This window comes from Protomyctophum bolini (assembly GCF_963924005.1).
Source record: "Protomyctophum bolini genome assembly, chromosome: 8".
Taxonomy (NCBI): Eukaryota; Metazoa; Chordata; class Actinopteri; order Myctophiformes; family Myctophidae; genus Protomyctophum; species Protomyctophum bolini.
This window is the reverse complement of record NC_137869.1, coordinates 23,814,633-23,836,787: the sequence shown is the minus strand read 5'-3', so window position 1 is coordinate 23,836,787 and position 22,155 is coordinate 23,814,633. Positions and strand designations below refer to the sequence as shown.

Sequence of the window (22,155 nt, the reverse complement as noted above, 5' to 3'; positions counted from 1 at the left end):
TCGCCGCGTCCCCGTTCGGCCCGTCGTTGACGATAATGTCGCTGTGTTCTACGGTGCCCGACGACGACGGCGGAGTGCACCTGGAGATGAGCGGTTTGGATCCACTGGGGTTGGCCTCCTTCGTCTGTCAAAGCAGGTCAACAACATCGTAGGTCAGCGAGGAGTTGGCACATAACATATAATCTAAACCAGGGGTCTTTCAGGCCAAGGACCCCTGTTAGCTGAGAGAGAGATAAAGCACTCATGTTCATGTTAAACGTGTGTTTTTCAGACATCATTAAACCCTCAATACCTTGTAAACATGACCTTTGTCTCGGGACTTGGTCTGCTCTTTTTTCCCTGTACAGTATACCATACATCTTTGCCGAAAATAGCCGATCTCCAAGTTCACAATGAAAGCTTGTAGATCTGCTGGTTTTGGCCAATGTTCCCCCAAAGAATAGGGTCCCTCTTCTTCTTCGTGTCTGGCCATCCTCTATATCACGTCTTTCCAGTGGTTGGCGCAGGCGAGTGCAGCGGCCAGGTCATCTCCAGTACATTGTGGACCAGAGATACATGTCATGATGTGGTCCATTGTTTGTGGTTCGCCACACACACATGCATCAGAAAAAGTTAGATTCCATTTTTTCATGGATGCCTTGCCTTGCCGTTTTCCAGACGGCCCAAGGTTGGTCATGGCCAGTCGCGAGACATTCCTCTGGGGTGATGCCTCTCTCTGTCCATTGGGTTGTCTGGCTACCAGTGCTGTTCCACTGGTTGTGCCATTCCGTGGTCCTGGCGACAGATGGTGTGGTCTCCAGTTCTGCAGTGGTATCCAGGAAGCTGGTTCTGGACCTGAGCCGTTTTTGGGGGGCAGAGTGTTCGTGCAGTGAGTGCCGGTTGTCATGGGCCTGCTTTGTGCACTCGGCTTTGGCGGTAGGGCATAGGGTCCCTATCAAATCAAATCAAATCAAATCAAACTTTATTTATAGAGCACGTTTTAAAACAACCAAGGTTGACCAAAGTGCTGTACATCAGTGGCAAAAACAGAGAACAGGCAGGAGAACACAGAATATAAACGAGAAACACAATAATAAAAATGACAAAAATGTAAGCATGAAAGCATAAAATGGACTCAGGAGGGATTAAAAGCCAGGGAGAAAAGATGAGTCTTAAGGTGAGACTTAAAAACACCAATGGAGGGGGCAGAGCGAATGTGAAGGGGCAAGCTCTTCCAGAGTCTGGGAGCTGCAGCCACGAAAGAGCGTGCGCCCCTGGTGCTTTTGTTAGTTGTTCGGCCCTCTAGCAGTACCTGATCCGCAGAGCGCAGAGCTCTAGCCGGGGTGTAGGGTTTTACGAGCCCGGAGAGGTATTCGGGGGCCAGCCCATTTAAACATTTAAAAGGACACTTCACCCTTTTTGCAAAAAGATATATGTTAATGACGTTTAGGAGCTTTAGAACACTTTCCTGGGGGTCTTTATGTGTGTAATATGTGGTTTTAGATATTTTAGATTGTAGCAGTGAGCCTCTGATGTCATGGACACTGGGCTCACTTCCTTCCTGGACTACATGTTGTCTCAGTAAGACAGCTCTCCCCCCTATCCACAAGGAGCAGTGCACCAAAGAATTATGGGAATTGTAGTCCAGGAAGGTAGTGAGACCAGTGTCCATGACATCAGAGACAACAGGCTCACTGCTACAATCTAAAATATCTAAAACCACATATTACACACATAAATACCCCCAGGAAAGTGATCTAAAGCTCCTAAACGTCATTAACATATATTTTTTTGCAAAAAGGGTGAAGTGTCCCTTTAAAAGTAAATAAAAGGACTTTAAAATCAATTCTAAAAGAAACCGGGAGCCAGTGAAAGGAGGCCAGCACGGGGGTTATATGTTCTCTCTTTTATGACACAAAGATCCCCCCCCCCCCCCCCGTCATCATCAGGAATCATATTATATTGTTTCCAGCAGTCACCACCCAGATATGAAACCTCATGGTTCAGGTTCAGGTTCAGGTTCATTTATGAAACCTCATGTGGAAACCAGAAAATCCACCAATGAGGCAAAGGAGACTCCCCACTCGGCCAAGGGACAGCTTCTTGATCTTTCTGTGTACTAACTTTGCTACACTTATAGTTACACAATCAGAAATAGTTTACCTGATCTTGGCCTTGGCTGTCAGAGACGGACATAAAATCTTTGTCAGTGATTGCCGTGGGCTGACGCAGCAAAGCATACTCAGAGTGACACTCGAGGACAACTGAGGAACGATCGAGAACAGAGGAACCTCCCGAACAAGTCGTGCAGGTTCGATCGCCACTAAGCTGCCAGCTTGCGTCTGTCTGTGGAGGACGCTGAACTAAACAGGGTTGCTTCCCACAAAACCTTGCATTGCACCGATGCTGTGCTTCTACAGGCATCAACGTTTGGTCCCGAGGCCTTGAACAAGACAAGCCACAAACCAACAGAATTTGCATGTATGTTGGTGAGCTCTGGAGGAGAGTTCTGAGAGTGTGGCTGTGAGTGCAGAGCGGATGAAAGATCGCATCTCCAGGGAAAGCTGGAGACGCGGTCTGGGAACGTGGCCTGTGTCTGGAAACTAGAGGGCTCAGAGTTGTGGAGGCAGCCTAGGGCGGGACAATCACATCTGCAGGGTTGGTTTGAATGTCCCAAAACGCTCCCATACCACTCTGCTGCTGGCAAACCTCCTAGACTGCTGTTAGTGTTAACCTGGCTATGAAGCAGAAGCAAGTCTTGAGCGCTCAGCTGCGATGAGGTCGTGCTGCAGCAGGACTTAGATTATATTCTGTTGTTTGAGACGCAACAAAGGCTAAATTCTTTCCGGGGAGAGGAGGGTTCCAGGGAGGTTCCGGGGTATCGATAACATTTTGTGGGAGGAGACTCAGGAGAGGCACCTACTGGGTTGTAGTGGTGGTCGTCCCCGTCGTGGCTGACGTCACCTGCCGAGTCGATACGCCGCGTGGCATTGGTTGGTTTGACGAGGATCAGCCTCATGGTGGCACCGAAGAGCTGCAATTAACACACAGACAATGTTTTAAAGCCTCACTATGTACTGTAACTTTGTTTTTATGAACAAATTGAAATTTTGTCCAAGCTTATATTGTATGGTAAAGTAATTGTGTGCAGGAACCGGATTCAAGTATAAGAGGAAAGTTACACACTGTTCTGCATAATGGTAGCAGTTTCTGAAAATGTAGGTGATGTAAATGTAGTTTGACTAGTTTCATATACAGTACCCAATATCAGATTCACCTTTAAGCATTGCTTGCATAATTGATATTTTGTATTGGAGATTAACTGTACATTTAAATTTCTATCACATATCTGTGGAAGCATGCACATATTGCACACACATTGTATTGTATTGTCTTTTTTTGTAAAATTAAAACCAGTTGACACATGACAGTAAAATCTCAATGTTGATTTATCACCGAGTGTATCACAGCGGTAGAACGGTCTACCTGGTATTCCTAAACCTTAACCTCAAACTTAAACCTAAACTTATTAAGTTCTTTTTAACCTCATCCTCAGTAAAAAATAATACAAGAACCGGCGACCGCCCCACTGAGCAGTCGGCGTGAGGTTGACGTAAAGTGCTCAATTGTTTTACTTAAGTAAAAGTACCAATACTGCAATTTGGAACTACTTTGTTACAAGTTAAAGTACGGTATTGAAAATTTACAAAAATATCAGCATCAAAATGTACGTGAAGTACTAAAAGTAAAAGTACTCATTGTGCAGAATGTGTCATTTCACAAGTTAAAAATGTGTACAAAATCTATTGAAAATAGCAGATCGTTGCGACGCATTGTGAGCTTGTAGATCGGCTATTTTCAAATGGCCGAAATGTATAGGGTTGAAGTGGTTATCAAAATGACAATCTCCCAAGTAACTAGTAACTAAAGTTTTCAAATAAATTGTAGTGAAGTAAAAGTACAAATTTTGTCTCTGAGATGTAGTAGAGTAGAAGTATTGGAAATTGGAAATACTCAAGTAAAGTACAAATACCTCAAAATTGTACTTAAGTACAGTAGTAAAAGTACTTAGTTACTTTCCACCAATGGCGTAAAGAAACAGGGCGAGCGTGTTTTTGTCCTGTCATTAACAGATGACCCCCTGATGCCGTGGAATACTAATGGCAGCCAGAGTATGTTCACAGCTACTATACGATGTCCATTTCAGATAAAGAGAACAAAATACATACCTGAGAAATGGAAATGATGCCAAAACTATGGAGGATCCATTTCACCTAAAAGGATTTAATCCAAAAGATTATTATGCAGTTATGATTTTGTAATTCTCATTTTCATTTAGGAGCTCATTTCATAGACCCAAATGTTCAGTTTATTTCCTGTAGAAATAACTGCAGTAATTGCTGTTACTGTAATAATGAATACTACCGGTAGTCTTATTTTTTGAAGGTGTATTTCTAAAATATGTCTAATTAGCCACCGTCAATACTGTATTACTGTGCTCTATACCAACACTTAATACATAGGTGTGATCAGCAGAAAATGCTTTTGATTAGCATTCACATGGAAAATGTGCTGACACAATAATGTCAATGCAAATCTATTAGGTTATTAGGTTAAAATTTGTATTTTCCATGATTCTTTTGACCCAAATGTATATGGTCTGAAATAATAAAGAAACGAAATAATTGGCAGATTACTCAATTATGGACAGAATTATTAGTTCCAGGTACAGACTGAGCTGCTGCTCGTTTGTTGAGTGATGTCACTAAATGTTGTTCTTGAACACCCTCAACATTCTGCCAAAGCAGAAGAACATTCTGAAAATGAATTAGCAGATCTACAAGCTCACATTGGCTATTTCACTGGTGAAGAGATTTGTTGTGGAGGGGGAAAGGATATAATAATAATAATAATAATAATAATAATAATAATAATAACTTGGATTTATATAGCGCCTTTCAAGAAACCCAAGGACGCTTAACAAGACAAAAAACAAAACTAGATGCCAAAAGCCAGAGTGAACAAGTGTCTTTTCAGTGCAGACTTGAAAGAGTTCAATGTGGGAGTCTGGCGGATCTCCAAGGGGAGAGAGTTCCAGAGGGCAGGGGCTGCTCTATCGCAGAGAGTCCGCGGGATCCCAGTCAATGTTTAAATTAAGTTTAAATTGTCAAATATTACAGTTTAGGCCTGGGCCGTTGGCGTAGAGGTCCAGGCACCTATAGGCTGCAAATGGAGCCTGACAGGGTGTCGAGGGTTCCAAACCCAATCCACCAACATACCATCTCTCTCCCGTCCTATCAGTCCTATCCTGCACATCATTAAATAAAAGGCATAAAAGCCCTCCCATAAAATCTTAGAAATATATAATACTACACTTCACAATAGACATTCTTATGACTTATGAGGTCTTTTTTACTTTCTCATCATCATCATCATCATCATCATCATCATCATCATCATCATCATCATCATCATCACAATAATTCAAAACAACACAAAAATGAATTAATGTAGCTACAATGTTCTTACCTTTTCTTTATTCTCTTAAAAAAAAAAAAAAAACAGGAAGTGTTGTCAGTCAGAGAAGTGGATTAAAAATGTTGAAAGGAGACTGTGGTGCTGGACATGATGACTTGGTGTGTGTGTGTGTGGGGGGGGGGGGGGGGGGGGGGGTTGGGGCTTGGCCCCCCTCTGGCCCACCCCTGCATTTAGAGTAGGAGCAGAGCTGCTGTGTGATTAGAATTCAAAGACTGACAAAGAAAGAAAAGGGGCAGTTGCTGGCGGCAGCCTTTAAAGGTGGACATCGTTGCTGTTAAAGGGAAACTTGACCCTTTTTTGCAAAAAAATATATGTTATGACGTTTAGAAGATTTAGAACACTTTCCTGGGGGTCTTTATGTGTGTAATGTGGTTTTAGATATTATCGATTTTAGTAGTGAGCCCAGTGTCTCTGATGTCATCGACACTGGCTCACTTCCTTCCTGGACTACAATTCCCACAATGCTTTGGTGCACTTTGAGAAGGCGTGAATTCCGTTTGTGTCCGAGCATAGGCATGGCTGAGGCATGGTAACGCCCCGCCTGCCTGTGATTGGTCTACTGACACTGCCTGTCTTGACTGTCCACCGAGATGCAGGTTACTCCGTGGTGAAATCGGAGGACAGTGTCGATAGGCCAATCACAGGCAGGCGGGGTGTTACCATGCCTATGCTCGGACAGAAACGGAATTCACGCTTTCATGGGAGCCAAACTCACACCGGAAGTGCAATGAATACATGGCAGTGAATGGAGCCGGCTGGACCAGCTCATAACAGACATTATTAATGAACAATTGAGACCTTTTGTAAAGTAATCACTTCTGGAAAATAACAGACATATCACAGGTTGTTTTCTAATCACTTACTTTTCGACGTGCACAGAGTGCACAGTATATAATTTTATCTGAGGATCTAAACAGCAGCAGGTATCGTTTCTGGCTCCGAAGTATCGTGAGAGTTGGCTGCCAGACAAGAAACGGTGGGAATTCTAGCGATACTTGGTGTGTTCAGAAAGGTACTTTGTGCTCTTTAGATACCATACCTCTATAAAAATTACACAGTGTACACATCGAATAGCAACACAGCAGACATATAATGTGTTACATGTCTTCTGTTATTTTCCAGAAGTGATTACTTTACAAAAGGTCTCAATTGTTCATAAATAATGTTTGTTATGAGCTGGTCCAGCCGGCTCCATTCACTCACTGCCATTAGTAAGAGAAATCTATGAAAATCTGGGAACTAAATCGTTACAAGAAATTTCTTCACCAATGTGTTTCTAAAGGTGTAATAACATGCACTAAAAGTTTGAAATTCAACTCCTGTGGGAAATTGAGTTATTAGCATAATATGTGACCATACCCATAACATCCTATATAAGGCCAAAAAGTCAAAATTTCATCATTCTTTAAGTAGCATGTGACATATGAAACTAAGGGTTTTTCATGATTCTGAATCCATTCCACACAAAAAACACTCCTTGGGCTTAATTAGGCCATATCCACTTGACCAAATGTGCTGACCTCATCACGTTTGTGATGACGGCTATGAATCATGAAAACCCCCTGGTTTCATATGTCACATGCTACTGAAAGAATGATGAAATTTGGACTTTTCTTCTATAGGATGTTATGGGTATGGTCACATATTATGCTAATAACTCAATTTCCCACAGGAGTTGAATTTCAAACTTTTAGTACATGTTATTAGACACCTTTAGAAACACATTGGTGAAGACATTTCTTGGTAACGATTTAGTTCCCAGATTGGTCAAATACCTGATAAAATGCCCTTACTACATGTATTCCATTGCACTTCCGGTGTGAGTTTGGCTCCCATGAAAGTGTCCATGAAAGTGTCATGGTGCAGCCCAGTCACGTGACCACTTCTGTTCCTTCTCAGAGCTTCCTTGATGTGGTCCAAGGACTATCTAAAGAGGACGAGAAGCGAAGACCGTACGGTGGACACCATGTTGCTCCCTGGAAGGAAAGAAACATGCGCAGTTGAGACCAGGAAGTTGTACATGCCCAATAACCAATGAATCCCTATTTTACAATTTGTCTATTTGAAAATAGCCGATCTACAAGCTCTTGTCTATTTGAAAATAGCTGATCTACAAGCTCTTGTCCATTTGAAAATAGCCGATCTACAAGCTCTTGTCTATTTGAAAATAGCCAATGTACAAGCTCTTGTTTACTCAGGTCAAATTTGGACTTTGAGGTATTTTACTTGTAACAAGAGTATCTTTATAATTGTGGTATTGCTACTTTTACAAAAGTACATCTTCACCCACTGGTGTAAAAAAACAGGATGTGACAGCGGACCTGATTACTGACGAGAGAGATCAGACACATGGTCTGAAAGAGAAAGAGAGAGCTCTGTAAAAAGAAGAGGATGGTGATTGGTGGTGGGCTGGTGAGAGAGGGGGGTATCTCTCTCAACGTTAAAGAGGTTGGAGGAACTTGTCATTGATGCTCTTGTAGTTCAAAGGACCCCACGGACCCTCTCATCTGCTCCGACACAACACCACACCGGCAGCATATAAGTGACCGGTTTATTTTTAAACATCTGAGCACCTGGCCTGAATGCATTAATTCAGTGCAAAGACTTAAATTAATAGCACTTCGATCAGTGCAGGCAGTACCAATGCGGTATACATCACTTGCATAGGTGCTGAATATATTCATTGGGTGGTTGACCAATGACCAATACATTCGGCTCAAACCAGGACCCTTAAATCGATGTGCACGTTTGTCGTGCACGAGCGTGCCCATTCATGCACGCCAGCATACACATACGCAGTAGTACGCAACATACGTGTTACATAGTGTACACGCAATGACTGACAACCATCAGCCTCAGTGTTGGATTCAGACACACCATGCATTATTTTGTTCATTCATGTTTTCTGATTGGTGAGCAATGCATGGGTTAGAACGTCACTGAAAACAACTATTATTTTCATTCTGGTGAAAACCGAACAATTTTGTAGTGAATGTTGAAAAACCGGGACAGATATTAGATATTTGTCGGGACTCGGGAAACGCAGCTTGAAATCTGGTCACCCTTTAAGACAGTGGTTCCCAAACTGTGGTGCGCGAGCGCCTTCTAGGGGGTGTGCGACATGAAAAGGCTAATGGTGGTGCTATAGTTTTATTTTAAATATATTAACATATTACGCCCATATAGGGCAAGTATATACAGAATATGGCCTATGCTGCATATACCATATTCAGGTTCATATGCATATATGTGGATAAATAGGAAATATATATATATATATATCCGTTTATAGCTTATTCAATTTATATTTCCATGTGGGGGGGTGCGTCAGCTCGGTCGGGCACTAACAGGGGTGCATGGCCAAAAAGGTTTGGGAAGTGGGAACTGCTGCTTTAAGACAATGATTTAAACCATTGTAAGATCAAAGTTACGGCCACATCCATGACGGTGCTGAATCAAACCTACAGAGTAGGGATGCTGAAATTACCCCATGTTACTATTTCAAACGGGCCACAGTTTCTACCATGGCATGAATTGTAATATTAACTGGATAGGTTTTTATATCTTATTGCCGTTTGTGTAGTTGTTTGAGTGTTGAATGTAATGGACCACAATGGAAAGTGTTTGGGCTTTTTTTTGTGTTTCTTTCATTTGGTATACTATATTTATTGCAGTGCTGTACTTTAAAAAAATGTTTTTGTTTGATTAATCTCCATTTTATACTTTGTCGCACAACAATATCTAGATATAAAATAGTAGCTTTTTGGGAAAGGGTAGGGATAGGCACTTAAACAAACAACAACCGGAGTCATTTTGCTTAATAAGCAGTGAATTCACAGATGGTTTATTTATCGTTTCTGCTTTTTCATTGGTTCATCTGTCAGTTGATATGGTTTAATATCTACCTATGCAATTCAATCCATCCCAAAAAGCAGAGGTATGGACCAGCGCCTACTGTCCTCCAAGTCACACACACACACACAGTTGGATAATAATTAATTAAAATTGCCGCAAATAAATGCAAGGCTGCAACCCAACTAAAAAAAGCCATCATCAACCTTAAACACTTTAGCCCTATTTAAAAAGAAATGCAAAAATTGTAAATAAAAAAACCTCACAAGAGAATAACAAATAAAAAATAAATTGGCAATCGTTTTGAAAATAGCCAATCTGTAACAATAAGCTCATGGCGTATCTCAGTGAGCTTGGGGCGCCATCAGGGTTTTAAAGTTGTTAAATGTAGCATGATTCTAAAATGTGACTAATCACATCACAATGTGGGTACCTGGGATGGGAAACTATAATTATATTTTCAAACAGTTAAGAGAGGCTGCTGGTAAATCTACAAATCTGACAGCCACGTTGCACATTTACTACTCCACCTTCAAGGTTTTTCAGTCCAACTGTTGACGACACCTGTCCTAGACCTTTAGGTTTAAGGAACTCAAAATGGTGGTTTGGCAAATAGAGCCAGGACAATTTACATTTGATCTGAAGACTTCCCACCCTGAGTGATATTAAACCATTTTGGGGCGGGAACCCCTTTTGGTGTTTTAAGCATGCTTTAACTGTTGAAAAATAGCAGATCTACAAGCTCATAGCGCGGCACTCGGTGCAGCGCTATGAACTTGTAGGTCTATTTTTGAAAAACCGTGAAAACGTGCCTGAAATCTTTGAATATATATTGTTACAGAGCAAGTTTTTAACTCAAATCTTTGCTACTGGGAGGGTCCCTGGAACAACATATTTTCAGATAGGGGTCGGCGGCCAATGTCATATACATTTGGGTCCTTGACATGAATTTGTTTGAGCACCACTGACATAGAAACATAGGGTTTTTTTGAAAACAGTCAGGATTTTTAAAGTTTTGACGTCAGGCCTAAATGGGTTAAAGATGCTTGTTTATATGTATTTGTTAAAGTGTTATAGCTGTTCTGATACTAATATAATGTTATAGTGTGTGTTTGTTCGGTCCAGCTTTTTAGTAAACAGACTGCAGTTTCAGGTCAATGTCATCCAATCAGGAGAGAGAACTCACATGGGAATGGTACAGCATAAACAAGTGAAATTGGAGTGATGAAACAAATAAATGAGCAGGGAAAAATTGGAACTGGAACACTATGAAATTGAAGCTTGAAGAAACTGATTCTTTGTCCTGATTGGAAACAATTGGTGTCCCATGTGACCATTTGTTTTCTGTTTACTGAAGAGCTGGAGAGACAGGATGACCCTGATTACTGAACAAACACTCTATATACTATATAAAGTACAGCAATGATTACTAACACAATTTAGAGTTTTAAAGAATTGTTTTTGTTTTAGCCAAGAAATATCACTTACAGCACCTTTAATTAACCACTTAAACCCAGCATGAAATCTGTTACATTTGGGGGCCGGGGGGGATCAGATTTTATTTGTATTATTATAAATTTTTACAAGGTTTGTATAATCAATAATAAAAACAATAGCAAAATGGCATTTTGAGTTCACTTTAATCAAAGTGTTTCGAACAAGTACAAATAATGTACCCTGAACTGTGTTTTGTATCTGGTAGCCACCGGTGCTGGTTTCTTTCTTGGACATTATTCTCTCTAGGTCATGTTCATTGACGGCGTGTTCTCACTGTGAATGATGTTGTACACTCGAGTGCAAAGGAAGGCATAGGAATGCAACAGGATTTCTGCTATGGAGAAAGACACGTGGTCTATAGACAGCGTAATTTCAATATGTTTACAAATCCTATTTCTAATCTCTCTCAAATCTCCAAATCTAGCACGCTTCCAAAATTGTTAATATACATTGAATCCGCTCTCATATCCTGATTACGAGATTCTGTGTGTTTTATAATTGTGCTTGTTGTGAGTAGCTCTGAATCAGAGACACAAATGAAAGGCTATGAGACTGAAGAAACGTCTATGCCACCTTCTGGAAACCGGCAGGTACTACACTTGTGCACAGAGCCTATTATCTATATATGTAAATTGCGAATGCCTTAATCTTAATGTCTCATTGTCTCCCTCTTCAAAATATTAAAACATATATACCTGTATGTAAAAAAAAAAAAAAAAAAAGAGAAAAGAAAAAGAACATGATGCCAATAGTGGGGTTGTGAACTTCAATAAATTACTTTAATCTCAAAACCAAAACTGGCTCCACACCTCCCCTTAAGGGCCCCAAATAAACCATATATAAATGAAACTGGGATTCTTCATCGCCGGGGCCTGCAAACACAAATCATCAAGTCAACAGGGGTCCTGAACCCAGCTGCGTGGGGGAGGAGGGAGGGTTGCTCACTAAACCTTGAATCTTATCAAACACAAGTTCAAGTTCAAAACTCTGAGACTTTCCTCCTCTCTGAGTGAGGCGGCGTGTGAGGGCCCTCACGAGCAACACGTTTATATTAGCGTGAGGTTGTTAACGTAGCGATTTCCATGATAAGGCCCCAAAATGTGCATACAGGTAGACCGTATTGTTATCTGAAATGGAGCTGCTCGGGTGGGGTGGGGGTGTGTGAGGGGTGCTTGTTCACTTGGAGTTGTAGTTGGCAAAACGCTGGTTGAGGGGGTTCTCTGGGGATTTCACCCATTCTTTCTTGAGCATCTGCTTGAGCTGCGACAGCCGCATCCCCGGGTTCTCCATCTTGATGCGGGGCATGTTGACCTCCTCCCAGGCATTGTACGCCGCTTTCATCCTGCGCTCCGGGTGCCGGTCAAGGTCTTCAGGACCCGTGCTGGAGCGAGGGATGGGTTTTATCATTAGGGAAGTTACTATACTACTACTTCAGTGCCAGAAGTGCTTCAAAATAGGAAGCTCTGGGTAGCCGGGGTTGTCTCAGCGCTTTTACTCTGAAAGCCATGACCCGGAAACAATCTACTAAAAAAAAGTTGACTTTACATTGCTAGCTTACATTGCGATCATTTTAATTTATGCGATATATGATCCAAAAAGCGTTCATATTTTGCGGGAGAGACGGAAGAGGAGCAGAAATGAAGCGCCAGCATATCGATCCGTTCATAACCACGGAGAGCGCCCTGGATTAGGAGATACGAGTCATTCTTTCCGCCGCGCTAACATGTAAGTCAACGGTAAGCTAATATGAGCCCAGAGCGTAGCATAAGGCAGCCGAAAGGCGAACGGGCCAACAAAAGAAAATAGGAAAAATTCTGAATATTCTTATCTCGCCCCGTATCATTGAGGATGCGCTAGGACGTCCAGCGACGACCAAGGCTCAGCTCGGTTTTAATCCTTAAGACGTCCTGAGGCATTTTACGAACGGAATGTGTTAAATACTGAGTATTGGTCCGGTACGTTATCAATACTCTTTATCAGTTTGAGAACTGTGTGGTCCTCTATGGGGACCTTGACAAAGTCAGAGAGAGAAGTATGATGTGAGGGTGGCAGGGCACTGCGTCAGGCATCCGGAACGAGTGGCTAGCAAATTGAAATGGTGGGAGGCTGGGAGCCAGCCCAGAGAAAATCCAGGAGAGGCAAGAAGTTCACCGCCTACGTGGATGCACTGCGGCATGACAGCTTTACTTACTTAGCTAACAACACTGTAGAGACTCTCATGCTAGATAGGAGCATGTGGAGGGGAACAATTCAGGAGTCCCAAGTTGGTGTTGGCTATACATTCGCACCTCACATTCCATTGCAATAACTAGCCGTTATCTTTCTATGTTTTCCAAACAGATAACAATTATCTGAGAAAACAAAAAGTGGTCAAAGGCACTCTGCTACACTCAAGTAAAAAAGCCTTTATTTAAGAGGTATGGCAAAGAGCATTAAAAATAACGACATACGCGTTTTGACTGTAAAAGCCTTCGTCCCATGTTCTATTCAACGTTAGATAACAATTATCCGTTTAGAGTTGCAACAATCTCTATCGCAAGTACATATTAAGCTACAATATGTTACGTAAATAATACGCCACCAAATTACATTGCCCAATATTTCTAAAACTGACGTGCTCATTCTGCTTTTTGATAGAAAAATAAACAAACTAAAATATTTTACTCCTGCAAAGAACAATTAGCAATCTACCTCATAAATTGCCGTTAGCCGGTGATGGGTGTGTGATCAGCATCATTTCATATGACATTATGGCATGATGTGCAGAAAACACTCCCTAATGGCCATTGCAGTGGAAATCGGGCCAATAGCTATGCTCAAACCTTAGCGGATGCTTCTGTGCACACAGTGGACATTGACAGTTACCTGAGGACAGAGATGGCGTCCTCTATCGTTCTGGCCTCCATTGTGCCCTCGTCGGGGACCACCCGGTTGACATTCTCTTCCAGAGGAGTGTCCAGGTGGCTTGGCTCTGTGGAACAAAAGAAACACAAGCACCATGACCAACCGGTGGTAAATGGTGCATTTATATAGCGCTTTTATCCAAAGCACGTTACATAATTACATTCACACACCGATGGCAGAGGAAACCATGCAAGGCAACAACCTGCACATCGGGTTTCAGCGTCTTGCTCAAGGAGCAATAGGGTTTCAACGTTTTAAGATTTTCGTTGTCGTCGGCTAAACAGGGGGGGAACATTTTTCGATGACGGCCCACTGTTGTGCAACATCGAGGACAGCACAACAAGTGCTCCTAGAATGTAGAGCGATGCGATTGGTTTTCATATCAATCTGTCTTCAATTGTCAAAATTGTCTTTTGGATAAAACTTCGTCCTGGGCGCTGGGTGTTACTAATAGAAAGGACGGTGAACTTCATCCTGGGCGATTGGGGTGTTAACTCTGGGGGAGCCCGGGATCGAACTGGGAACCTCATGGTTCCCATCCGGCTGTTCTACCGGCCACTCCACCCCTGAGCCACTGCAGTAATAGTCGCTAGTGCAGCGAAAGAATAGATCACTTCATGAAATATCTGAGATAATTAGGACTTTCTGGAAGATTGAACATTCTACTTGATGCTTGTGTAGTATGATCAAGTAGGGCGTGAATTTTACATTTTAAATAAAAAAAGGTAAGATATGAGGTATCTGCCCGACAGCAACGATATCAAACTGGGGGTCCTTGAAATGGAAAATAAAAATAAAATAAATAAAAAGGCTTGAGAATCAGTGGATTAGCAGAAGCTTTCTTTACCTTTCGGTTTGTCCTCTGTGGTCGACGTGTCCTGCTGCTCGCTACGCAGCGTCTCCTCGATCTGTGCCCGAGTCACTTTACCAGGACCAGGTCCAAGAGCGATCTCCTTGACGGGTCTGGCCCTGAGCGCCGCACTCTCCTCGTCCAGGAGTCTCTGGTTCTCCTTCTTCCTCTCCAAAGCTTCTAGCCTCTTCTTCTCTTTGTCATCCTAGAAGGGGGCAAGTATGGTTTATTATTAATTTTTACATTGTTCTCTGGATAGGCTTAAAAAGAAAAGCAGCAATGCACACAATGTTTCCACATTTACAACCCAGTGTGGAGTTGATTTAACAGTGACTGGTTGGCTCAGGGGAAAAAAGCGGTCAATAATTATAATTATTATTTTGCTTTCCTCCACCCTCACAGATGTCTGTGTTGCGACTGCTGTAGTACCCTACTGGCTCAACTGCCAGTGAGGAGCTCCCACCAGGAAGGCGTTAGCAAGCACCTCCGTCCTACTCCTCCCATTCAACAACATTTTGTTAATATTAACATCACAATATAACTAAATTAATGTATCCATATACTGTACTTTGGCTTTGGCTATTCAAAAATAGAAGATATACAAGCTCACGGCATGTGACTTCGTGCCACAAGCTTGTATTTTTTTAAAATCTTTAACCCATTTTGGGCGGGGAGTGGGGACCCCTTTTGGTGTTGGTGCATGTTATGCTTTAGCTATTGAAAAATAGCAGATCTACAAGCTCATAGCGCGTCACCAAGTGGCGCACTACGAGCTTGTAGGTCTGCTATTTTTGAAAAATCGAAGTGATCTAAGTCAATCTAACGACTGACATAGAAACATAGCTTTTTCAGAAAACTGTCAGGATGTAGAAGACATTTTTAGAATCTGATCTCAGGTCAAAATGGGTAAAAGACGGCCTCTGCCAAATAATATCTACAAATGTTTGGGGTCCTTTGGTGTGAAGATGTTTAGAGAAGCAGCGGCACGGGTTCATCATCATAAATACCTTCCTCTGCTCCTTCTTCAGGACATGCTTGTCGTTCTCTTGCCACGTAGCATCCTCAAGCTCCTGCTTCTTCTTGGCGTCGGCCACAGCCTTGGCCTCCGCCTTGCGGGCTTTGGCTGTGACCGCCTTGGAGTTCTCCCCCTGGAACTTCTTGGGCATTCCTCCTCTCCTCTAGGGCCACGTTTTTTCAGCTAAGAAGAACAACGGGGACAGGGACCAATGTGTCACGAACGAGCGTGATATTTTAATAGACGATTAACCACTTGAAACCCTATGTGGTTGACCAGAGTCCCCCGGGGGGTACACTAGCGTCTTTTCCGTTTTCTGTTATTGTGGTGAAAGCTTTCGCTGAAAATAGCAAGGATGCTGGGGTTTACAGTGGTTAATTGTCACGCAAATAATTGCTAATAATAATTTAACATTTAAATCAACAACAAATCAAAATTACAAATCTGTTTGGCTTTTAGGTGTTGCAAACAAACACACTTAAACATTTGACAATTAGGGTTTAATATTTCTACAATTGCTACAAAACCTGCATAACCAGTCATTTTTAACAAGAAGTTGAAAGATAAAATTAATTCTGATAATGATGTACCGTGTATGTTCGCATCATGTACTTTACAAGTTTACATTACTCAAGATTTTTCCAATAAATATATTTTTCCATTATTATTAGTTTGACATTTTGGACAAAATAGCCCATTATGTCCCACCTATCCTGTATCCATATGGAGCCACATGACAGATAATGCAAAGAGTTACGTATGGAACTAATAAATACACGCATTAAATAAATAGTGTTGCGTCTATTAGAATGCACACATAGATACACACATGATCAGGGTCTTGAGGTACAACTCATTCATTCTCTCTTTGCAATGTATAGCAAACCAGCTAACATGCTAGTTGGCATTAGCCTGTTAGCTACATAACAACGTTGTTGTCTATTATTTTATTCTCAAATAGACTCGCCGTCTGATATTTCAACTTCGCCCTGACTGAATTATGGGATAATAGTTATGAGAAATTGTTTTGAAGAAAATAAATCTTTAAGTCAATGAGAAAGGAAACAATAGTCATACCTAAATGACAAAATATTGTTGTTTCGAAGAGGCATTTGCCACCTCCAGCCTCCTCCCCTCTTTGAGACTGCGACGCACTCTGATGACGTTCTATCAGCAGCAGTGTTTCCAAAACGTAGGGTTGCGACCAATTTTGGGTAGAGGTTTTATGGGTCGCGACTCGAGTAAATATCTTGCGTTTCCCCTTCCTTCCTTATATTCCATTCTATTCCATTCATTCTTCTTTACAAACATTGCAACAACGCTGGTTAACAAATTGCCCTCCCATAAGATGATTTTAAACTGACAATGGTAACAACTGAGGAGGTATTAAAGTAATTAAGGTAGCCCACCACTGCGGCACTGCCACTGCCATTACAATATTCCCTCCAAATTTCTTACTCCAATCATCAAATTAATTAAATCACTGATCAAAATTAATGTACGAATTCCAATCTGGCTTCAGAACATCCCACTCCACTGACACATGCCTCCTCTATTTGAGCCACCACATCAAACACGAGGTGGTGGATGCTGGCAAATACTGCGGCATGGTCATGCTGGACCTCCAAAAGGCTTTTGACACTGTGAACCACTCCATACTGGTTAACAAGCTAAAAGCAATTGGTTTTGATAGCACATCAGTGAGTTGGATGCAATCCTACCTGGAGGTGAGAGAACAGATGGTGGAGGTGAAGCTGTGGGCCGTTCCACAAGGAAGCATATAACTAGTATTAGAGTGGGTGACAATTTATTACAAGTAAGACACGCAAACGCGGGAAGCGAACGCAGCTCGTACATATTTGTGGGTTTTTTTAAGTTAATTTTTTTTATGTAAAGTTTTTTTTAAGTTAAGGTGTGTGTGTGTGTGTGTTATTTTTTTTAAGTTATTTTTTTTTAAGTTAAGTTTTTTTTAAGTTAAGTTTTTTTAAGTTAAGGTGTGTGTGTGTGTGTGTGTGTGTGTGTGTGTGTGTGTGTGTGTGTGTGTGTGTGTGTGTGTGTGTGTGTGTGTGTGTGTGTGTTTTTGTGTGTGATACAGCTGCGCCCTCTGGTGGCGGGCAGGTGGTGTAACAGCGGGACAGACAGACACACAGACAGACAGACAGACAGACATGATCTGCTAGGTCTCATAGTTAGTGCTCACTGCCTTCGCAATCACTGCGTTTGCAATCACACAAAAATTACCTACCTAGGTTGAAGGTTCCTAGACTGGTGAAACCACTCCCCCTGCTGGACAACATTTGCATTCTGCCAGAGGGGGAGTCTGGGATCTCTCAGGCAGAGACGATTTTGTGAACTCAGTACTGCCGCAATCTGGCGGAGTCAGGTTAGAAGGTTCCATCCTGGAGGCAAATCTTTCCAGTGATAAAATGGCCTGCACCAACGTAATCAAAAAAGTCAAACAAAGAAACAAGATTCCTACAGGATCTCCTCACTGGTCAACAAAAAAACCCTGAAGACCCTTGCAGGAGCCCTCATACAAGGTTTCTTCGACTATGCATGCAAGTGCAACAAACCATGTGCAACCCAGATTCGGCACAAACAAGGGATTAAATTATTTTCACTCCTGTCCTATGCCACCAAAATGTGGAACGCCCTAGTCATTAAGACATGCAAATCCCTTGACTCCTTCAAATGCGCTCTCAATACAATGACCCCCATAAAATCTGATTCCCCCAACCACCCCTTTTTCTGTCCCCTTCCCTGTTTTTAGCTATATAGAAGTGTATATTTGTGCGTCTCTATATGTTATGTTGAATTGAACATGGTGGACCCTATTGTAAACAAGTTTAATGCTTTATGGTGTCGTCCACAGTTAACAGTTTTGTATTGAGTTCTACTGTAATTCTGTTAAACTAAATATTTCAATCAATCAATTCACACACAAACACGCACACGCACACGCACACGCACACACACACACACACACACACACACACACACACACACACACACACACACACACACACACACACACACACACAATTTTTATTTGATGGCCTTGCTGCTGCTCTGGCATTTGGCCTTTGTGCCCTCAAAGAATTACTAAACCAATTACAAAAACCTCCATGATTTCCTGTTCTCGGCTATATAGAAGTGTATATTTGTATGTCTCTAAATTGTATGATGAATTGAAAATGGTGGACCCTATAAACAAGTGTAGGCCTAATGCTTTATGGTGTCGTCCACAGTCCACAGTTTTTGTATTTAGTTGTGCTTGAAATGTACTGTAATTCTGCAAACTGTTAATAAATACTTCAAGGTTCAAGGTTTCTTTATATTGTCTCCCAAGGGACCCACCCTGCAGCATACAGATACAATACAATACAAAGTGACCCGTACAACATTAGAAAACCACACACCAACATACCTAGTGCAAAAGAGGAAGAACATCACCTCAAAACCGTCGACCCCTACCCTGTCTGCCCTCTGCAAGGACTCTGTTAAGGAGTGTGATTGACAGAGGGACAAAGGAACGCTTGTACCTACTATATTTGCACGCATGGACCTCGTACCTCCTACCTGATGGCATTAGCCAATACTCAGGGTATAGTACATGGGAGGGGTCAGACACAATTTTCTTAACCTGTCCAATGGTGGCCTGCTCAAAGATGACCTGGGGGGTGATCGGAGGTGTAGACATACCCATGATCTTCCCTGCCATTTTGGCTAATCTAAGGATCTCAGATTTGTATTTTACAGTTAGGTTTCCAAACCAACTGGTGATACCATACCTTAGAATTTACTCTATGCTAGCTCTATAGAAGATCAATCAATCAGCCATGCTTCTGACCTGTATAAATACTTCCCTAATGTTAACGAAGTCCACACCCACTACACCAGAGGGAGTGCAACAAACCATGTACAACCCAGATTCGGCACAAACAAGGGACTAAATTAGTTTCGCTCCTATGCCACCAAAATGTGGAACGCCCTACCAACAGTCATTAAGACATGTGAATCCCTTGACTCCTTCAAAACCGCTCTCAAAGGGCACCTACGGACGGCTGCAATTCGAAACTGGCCCCCGTAAAATCTGAATCCCCCCCACCCCCCCCCCTTTCCATCACTGTATATGTTTATTTTCCCTTTTTACCTCCATTATGATGAATTCCTGTTCTGTTCTTTGACTATATTGAAGCGCCTATTTGTACGTCTCTAAATGTTTTGATGAATTGAATATGGTGGAGTCAGGACCCTATGTTGTAAACAAGTGTAATGCTTAATAGGGTCGTCCACTCACAGTTAACAGTCTTTGTATTGAGTTTGTGCTTGAAATGTACTGTAATTCTGCAAATCAATCAATCAATCAAACTCCAAGAAATGGGTCTCTTGGAAAGAGAACCACTGGCTTTCACCAGCAAACTCCAAGTTCCATCACCATCATGCCATGGAGTACATCAGAAAATAATAAACCGATTCACATTCATCCGACTGAGACTAAGAATTGAGGCAAAAAATACGGTATGAAAGAAAACTAAAATCTGATGGACAGGAGTGGAGGGGGGCTGCTGCGGGCATAACTCTGTCATAATTCAATCAATGGCTCTTGTCTGCACTAGCAGGGGGCCAGGGGCGACCGCAAGGGGCGGCATTTCACAGTCAAGTTGCGCGTCTTCATGACGTCAAAGCAGCATTATGGAGCGAGGGAGCGAGCCTGACAAAACCGTCCATCCTGGAACCGAAGCCGCCGCCCAGGCCGACCGCCTCAACCCGGCCAGCGCGCACAGCAAACGGCTCAAAGAACTGCAAAATGCCGCCCTGCAGACGACGCTAATGGCAGCACGAATGGAGGCAGCGAATCTATCCGACGCGGCGGACACCACCACCACCGGGGGCGAGGAGGAGGCCGGGAGCTTGTCCGAGCGGCACGCCGGGGAGGGTGAACACTCCAACGGCTTGCCCTTCCGCAGCCAGTCGGCCCCTCGTGGTGATGATCCTCCTCTTCCTCCACCGAACAACCAGAACCAGCGAGACCCGGCCGACGGCGAGGAGGACGAGGAGAAGACGGACTCGAACGTCCAAAAGGAGGCGTCCGAGCAGGAGCGGACCCTGACGGACCACCTGAACAAGCGGCTGCTGTCGTCCTTCCTGGAGAAGCTCAACGAGAGAGACCTCCAGGCTCTTCCGGGGGTCCAGCGGCTGGACTGCGCGGTGGCGGCCGGAGAGGAGGACTCGAACAGGGCCGCCGCGGACGACTGGTGACGCTGATGAGATGGTGGTGCTGCTGGTGATCCTTCAGAACGCTCAAAACTTAGCCAAAAAATAGCTGATCTACAAGTTCACGACGCGCGTCGTGAGCCTGTAGATGGGCTATTTTGGGCGCGCGACACCGTCGTACACTGGAGCATAAATTAGGCAACAAAAAAAGACCAACAAAGGGGGCCCCAGTCCCAGACAGACAACAACAGGGGCCCTCAAGCAAACATGGGGATCATGAGACAATGTACATTTAATTCCACATCAGATATTCATTCCTGTTTTGACCCCGGTCTGTCTATCTTCTAAACAACATTCTGCAAGTTTTGAGTGCCATGTTGATCATTTTGAGTTGTAAAACTTAGTATGAATGTGTGTAATGTGTGTGTGTGAAACTTCAAAGGACATGTGTACAATAAATGGCACGAAAATGGATAAACACTGGGGTATTTCTTTTTCTAAATTTGCTCATTTGTTGAATTTAGAGTATTTGTTGAGTATTATAGTAACATGGACATTGATAACATTTAAAAATGCCACCTTACATGCATCTTTTTTATTTAAACCAAAGGATATCTTTAATGCAAAATATACCGGGGAAATAGGGAAAAGCAATGCTAGTAGTAGTAGTCATCATGTAGTCAAATTCACACACTTCAACACACGCATGGTTTATTTTCCAAGGGTTCCCAAACTTCAGGCTACTACTCCCCCCAAAATGATCTTCTTTGAACTGGGAACCCCCCACCCTGACATGAGATGTAGGCATTACATTTAGTGTTCTAAAATAGCTGAAGTACAAGCGTGTGAGCTTGTAGATTGGCTATTTTCACATTTGCCAATTTGGTATTAAAAAGGTCATTAAATTGTAACTTAAAAAATGTACAGATGTGTACAGGTACAGTGAATGTAGGTTTGTTTACTCTTGAGTGAGAAATTAATATAGCATATTATGCTAATTATCTGGGGACCCGGGCCCCCCTCCCCCCCACAGTTTTGGAACCACTTGTAATATAGAGCACCAAGTCCCGTCTGGGTCCCGTCAAATAAGAACTGTGTTCCAACTTCTATTGAATGGGGACAACCGGAAGTTTACAGAATGCATTGGAGTCTATGAGCTTGTGCAACTACATGAACCACGTGACCAGGCTGTTTTCTGCACCCTCAATGTCGTAACTCTGTCTTACTCTATGGCTCTGATTTTCCATAGAAAAAGTACTTCCATGGTGTGAACCAGGGGATGAACCGAGTGACGTCAGGAGGC

At 42.6% G+C, this 22,155-nt stretch overlaps 1 protein-coding gene across 1 annotated transcript; it reads right to left on the bottom strand.

The window, feature by feature from the left end:
* Positions 1–10,990: 10,990 nt before the first annotated feature.
* On the bottom strand, positions 10,991–16,784 carry ccdc124 (coiled-coil domain containing 124). The gene is made up of 5 exons (XM_080771343.1): positions 16,713–16,784; positions 15,628–15,818; positions 14,618–14,825; positions 13,732–13,837; positions 10,991–12,247 (listed from the first exon to the last, which is right to left on the bottom strand). Exons 2-5 carry the CDS (start codon positions 15,784–15,786, stop codon positions 12,043–12,045), a joined length of 678 nt encoding a protein of 225 aa, XP_080627469.1. The 5' UTR covers positions 15,787–15,818; positions 16,713–16,784; the 3' UTR covers positions 10,991–12,042.
* Positions 16,785–22,155: the final 5,371 nt, after the last annotated feature.